General features: G+C 41.7%; 1 protein-coding gene across 3 annotated transcripts; it reads right to left on the bottom strand.

Moving 5' to 3' along the window:
• Positions 1-475: 475 nt before the first annotated feature.
• On the bottom strand, positions 476-5,493 carry ubac1 (UBA domain containing 1). Of its 3 annotated transcripts, none has more exons than XM_042706766.1 (10): positions 4,981-5,493; positions 4,351-4,471; positions 4,168-4,241; positions 3,914-4,018; positions 3,575-3,677; positions 3,216-3,324; positions 2,271-2,517; positions 1,771-1,857; positions 1,341-1,479; positions 476-807 (listed from the first exon to the last, which is right to left on the bottom strand). In XM_042706766.1, the coding sequence occupies exons 1-10, from the start codon at positions 5,116-5,118 to the stop codon at positions 692-694; spliced, it is 1,239 nt and encodes a 412-aa protein (XP_042562700.1). In that variant the 5' UTR covers positions 5,119-5,493; the 3' UTR covers positions 476-691. The 3 variants fall into 3 exon arrangements, with proteins under 3 accessions (XP_042562700.1, XP_042562701.1, XP_042562699.1); XM_042706767.1 differs by having other exon boundaries at positions 477-807; positions 3,575-3,671; positions 3,914-4,021; XM_042706765.1 differs by having other exon boundaries at positions 479-807; positions 3,914-4,021; positions 4,981-5,490.
• Positions 5,494-5,753: the final 260 nt, after the last annotated feature.

Raw genomic sequence — 5,753 nt, 5'->3', positions numbered from 1 at the left:
ACATCAGACTTGGCCATGATTCAAATATTTTTTACGAAATACAGTTCACAAAACATTGGAGGGCATCATTTTTTTTAAAAGATTTAAAAAAAAAAAAAGCTAATTTCAAATGACTGTGCAACTGTATTGTATTTGTAACTTCTCATTGTCAGACATAATTAGTCACTAGAAACTGCACTGGACATCAGTGTTAACCGGCCATTTTGACCTGTAATTGAACCTTCTGATACAGGTTCTTTTGACAACATTTAAAAGACTTTAGAGTGCATAGCTGATATTGTTAGGGGGCATACTACACTACTGAATTAAGCCAAATACTACTGAATATACTACTGGAAAAAATAAACAGCTGAAATGGGAAATGTGGCGTTTTCATCTGACAGCAACCATATTTTAGACTTTCCCCCCCCCCTCTCACACTCGCACTCGCTCTCACACACACACACACACACACACACACACACACACACACACACACACACACACACACACACACACAGAGTAACAGATCTTTTTAAAATATATATATATAAAAAAAACAAAATGTCAAGAACGTGTACAGAATCTCTGTGGACTATGCAACTTTTTATCACCTTATTACTGTTACATTCATCCCCTCCTCCACTGACTCTTGAGGGTTTGCAGATGCAGATGCCCCTTCACCCACAAAGGCCCCCACCGAAGTATGCCTTTATGTGCGGTTGAGTGTTTGAAAAATTCGGGAAATCTGAAGCATCACCGGCCCCGTTTCCGGGTCGTTCATCCACTGTGTGCTGTTCAGTGGATTCTCCAGCATGTCCTCAAAAGCTGCCAAGAAACAAATAAAGAAAAGAAGGCATACACAAAAGTCTATGTCATAACTGTCTCATAGAATTACTCTCAGATTCTCAGCATTAAAGCTCACACATTTAAATGTGAAGCTTGCCCAATAATGTATTCATTTAATGCAGTCAAACTACTCTTGGGGTGAGAAGTGAAGAGCAAATAAAGACATGAAGGTCACAAATCTGCAACCAGGAATGCTGACAAAAAGATAAGCAATTTGGCATCTAGTGTTAAACATTTCCCCATTCATCAGTAATCTAGCATTCCACTTGCTCTGTGCTACAGCAATTAGTCCAGCACTTGCTTTGTTAATCCACAGGGCACATCCAGGACAGTGTACAGGAGAGTAAATGTGCAGAGAGGCTTGAAGGCCACATTTTAGGCTATTAGGGCGGAAATCGGTCAGTCAATACAATTACCTGAAAGCACTGCCCTGCAGACGATGGTAAGGATCAATTCAAGGGGTAATGGTACACTTTGAAAAGAATTTGGATGTTGAAAAGCATTACGCCTACCTAATAGAGTTTTTGGATTTGTTAGACCGAGCTGGACCACAGGATTTTCAAGTATGGCTTGAAACAGAGGGCTGTTGGTGTCAATTCCCTTGTCCAGGTCCTCAGGTGAAGGCTTCCTGTCCCCAAGCAGCCACTCACACTGCACAAAACACATGGCATGTAGGTGACTGTGTGGATAAATGGTTTCCTCCTTATTATCAGTCTGTCAAATCTGTTACTATTTCAGTGTAATGTTGGGTGATTAAGAGGGCACCTTAGGTTGTAACTGTAACTGTGTATTGACCCATTCTTGGACCATAACATCTTTTTCAACAGTGCCTATGACTGTTTCCCATCTATAGTCATTAACAGTGCAACTGCCTGATAGTCACTCTAGATTTGTTCAAGTTGACGTGTGTAGTCTTTTAGTCCAGTATAACAGTCCACCTACCGCAGCATCCTGCTGGTTATTATTGACCCGAAGGGCGTCAATCACCTCCTTTTCGTCAAAGCCCATCTCCATCAGTGCAATGACAGCCTGGAGAGGATAAGAATGATACAAGCTCCTTAAAGATTTGTTACTTTCATAAACACACTCCTCCACGCTACAGCTTCTGTAAAACACAAAAGACCTACATATGCTTTGCCATTGAAATGGACTTGTTCCAAATAAGTCATGTATTACAAAAAAAACAAGAAAAAAAATATAATGTGGGTGATTTACCAGCAAACCAAATAACCATTGTGACGCAAATGTGAATGAACAACAGTCTGCAAACCGGCTTGAGCATTACCAACATGCTTCTTCAGGTCTACTCTCTATTGCCCCGAGCCTCTCTTCTGCACCACTTGTGCATTGTGTAGTTCACAGTACATTCAGTATCTGAGATCCATGAGAAATACTAGTGTTTGGCACATTCATCTCTAATAGTATCACATCCACTCCCTCACCCGTGAGTCAGGCCTGAACTCTCGTTTCCGCCGGATCCTCTTGAAGATCTCGGTGAGCTCGTCCTGCTTGGCCTCCTCTGTGCTGGAGGGCTCTGTGGTCCGGGAGAGGAGTCCTGAGGCTGTGGCGCCCAGGACCGCAGCAGCACCAGCAGACGCCCCCGGGATGTCCTGGTTCACCAGAGGGGCGTCAGCAGTGGGGTCATCCACATGCTCGATCAGCCACTCCATGGCCTGGGTAACTGACATGCTGGACAGAAAAAGACAGTCTGATATTGCATTTTGAATTCTACAACATGGCTATGCCTCTTGACAATACACTAAGCAACTGAAATCACAATGAAGCCGAATATTCCACTTCGTATGTAATTAAAAAGTCCCTCCAAAAGGTTCAGTGCATCAGTACATTAAGCAAAGTAAGTAAAATGCATCACTGAAAATAACCATATGTTTACACACTTAGGTTCTGGTTAATAGAGCACATGTAGTACAATCTTGTCTGTAATATTGTTAGTCAATAATTTGTCCTTGAGCTGTAAGCAGCTGCCAATAGACACCCAAGACACATCAGCTTGTACAGTTAAAGGTACAGTCTGCAATTCCAGCGAAAGGTTGTTGATATTTCAGTTCAACCGCAAATGAAATTACACCCCTCCCTTCTGTGCTCTTGGAACATGTTGATTGGCTCAGTCCAAGCCACTTTGTTTGTTTCCCATGTACAGAGCCAGGACTGTCTATGGACACTTACTTTGCTTAATCAGTCATTTTGAGCACATACACTGATCAGACAGCTATAGGACCATGAGGAGCAATTTGCTGAATTTGACAAAAAGTGTATTCAATTAGAATCACAGATGAGACCTTTAAACTCTAAAGAAATGCATGAGGGGTTTGCGACGCTCATCTCATTGCTCATCACTGTCATATGTTAAACAGAGGGAAACTCACTGGGTTAGGCGGAGGGCCTTCACCGCTCTGCTCTCAGGGAAGCCCATTTCAGTGAGCTGCTGCAAGGCGGACTCATCCACGCGGTCTTCTTCATCCTCATCCAACATGGCTGCCGGGGGACCGCAAGACATGTCGTCATGAAACTGTTCTTCCAAAGGAGCGAGTGTTGTTTTGTCTGTATTATGTTGTCTTTATTGTATGTGTTGTGCATGTGTTTTACAACCATCTGATCAAACGAATAATTGCGGAAATCTTGCAAAGGTGTGTAAATCCTTTTGGTGTATACATTAAAAACTATATATGTACAAAACTTTACTTAATTTTTTTTTATGTTCAGCTGTGGGTGGAATTCTACTGACCGTTGGCCTTCTTGAAAAGCTCAACCGCATCTGGGTTCAAAGCAAGGAGTTTCTGTGCCACTTCAATGAGCGAAACAAGGATCTTCCTTAGCTCTGTCTGAAACTTTTTGTAATCATTCAACAACAGACAAATAAACAGATGGAACATTTAGCATGTTCATATGTGTACATATTCCACGCAGGATGAAGGGTTTAGAGGCAAACACTTTATTTGTTTGCATGACCTTCCCAGAATGTATTAATCAAGTACAGACTTAAGATGGAACTTTTTGGGTCAGACGCACAGGTGTAACAAATTCAGCATTCATGTAATATAGTTCTCTGCAACAGTGTACTCACATCCCGAATGTTGTGCTGAGTAACTGTGCGATCTGTGTGTCGGGTAGATAGGTTAGCTGTGGCTTTAAGAATGGAATCTTTGTCTGGGGCCTTGCTTTCTTGCTTCTTCTAGAGATGAAAGAACATACCACTAAGATCCACATACTGAGGCAATACAACGTGACAGGAACAAGGAAGATTGTTAAAAAAAATGTAAAGACATTTCCACAGTGTACTACTGTATAGGTAAAAGATCTGTCATTATTTCTGCATACCTTCTCCTCAGATGCAATGTCTACCATTTTGGGTGGTAGCGGTGGAGGTCTTTTCTTTATCAACAAAAGCACGTCTGGCGAGAACACACAATATCTTAGGTCTGATGACTGTCAAATATGCGCCAATGGTTACATGAACACACTGATAGACATGAATATACAGATAATGCATCTTGACAATACCTTTGTCTTTCAGGTTCTCATCTGCTACGGTTTTGGTTTCTGTAAGGATCCTTTCTGATGCAGCATGAATGAGCTTTTGATGTGTGAGAACCTTGGGATCTTCAAGACTTCCATGAACACACTAGGAAAAGAGGTAAAGGAAAGTCCAATATCATAACTTTACTTGCTGGTATATAAAACATAATTTTGGATGCATGAGATTTAGGGGCATGCATCCAGTGCACTGAATGGGAATAGGTGTATTATTTCAACATCAGGCTTCCCGCTTGCTTGGCAACAATGCAATATGCTGGCCTACGTCTGCTGTCCAACACGGGTATGAGATATGAAGACAGAGTTGGACCGTACAAGTTAGGTCGTTCAAGGGAACTGCTAGCCTATCCACAAAGTTATAAATAACACTCCCAACAAGGTTGCTATTAATACTTTAGAAACAAACCGGGCCGTTTCAAATGGGCCTACGACCATTAACGTTAGGTCTAACTACAATGTTGACTAACGTTTAACGTTACAAGCCTAGGTTACTAGGCTAGCTAGCTACGTAGATACCTGTCAATATCTGAACGTTACGTCGCGAATGAGAGTAACGTTGATGTCAGCGTTAACACCATCCAAATAGATGTAACTTACGTGTTTCAGGCATCTTTCTTTAAGTTTTTCAATAGTGGTATCTTCTGTAACTTCCTCCAACCATTCCGCACCCTCCATGGTGCATATATGAATCTTTAAAACTTTTCCAGCAAAGATCTTTTCCTCTTGCACAAACATAGCTGCACTGACGTTCGTTTGAGCTAGCTAATGTTAGCTAGCTATCTCAACAGGGTTGGACTGATATGTCAATCTTAGCTTGTAGCCTGCTAGACTAGCCTGCTAGCGACAGCGGTAACTGTTACTATCCCACACCCTGACTGTTAGCTAGGTATATATTCGAAAAAAGGAAAGAACACAACAGGAGCTTGCGTCGATTACACTACGACTACTGTCCGATTGCTGCCTATCGGTGCACCAATAGATGACTTCATATCAATGATCATGGGTTTCACACTCCTCCAAGGAGGCAGCTGCGGTAGGAGCCACTATCATCACCACTGTCCCGTGCATAGACATAAACGTTCATATGGTATTGGTATATCCCGTGAATATCAGTTTAAGGTGACAACAAAGCGTATATCCGCCTGGCAAACGCTATGTGTCATTTCATAATAAAAGTCTTAGGGGCACATTCATTTTGGAATATTTGGCACTAGCATATAGTTTTATCTGACTATAGTGTACTTACTTGAATGACCTTTTCTCCCCGGTAACTATTTCATGCTGCGTAAAACACACTGGCTGAATACAATATTTTGCTAAATGTTTTTGTCCATTCTCAAATCAGGCTAATTTAATTGCTCCACTGTTAA

The sequence above is a fragment of the Clupea harengus genome, unplaced genomic scaffold (genome assembly GCF_900700415.2).
Source record: "Clupea harengus unplaced genomic scaffold, Ch_v2.0.2, whole genome shotgun sequence".
NCBI lineage: Eukaryota > Metazoa > Chordata > Actinopteri > Clupeiformes > Clupeidae > Clupea > Clupea harengus.
The sequence above is the reverse complement of the archived record's forward strand: the minus strand, read 5'-3'. Positions and strand labels throughout refer to the sequence as shown.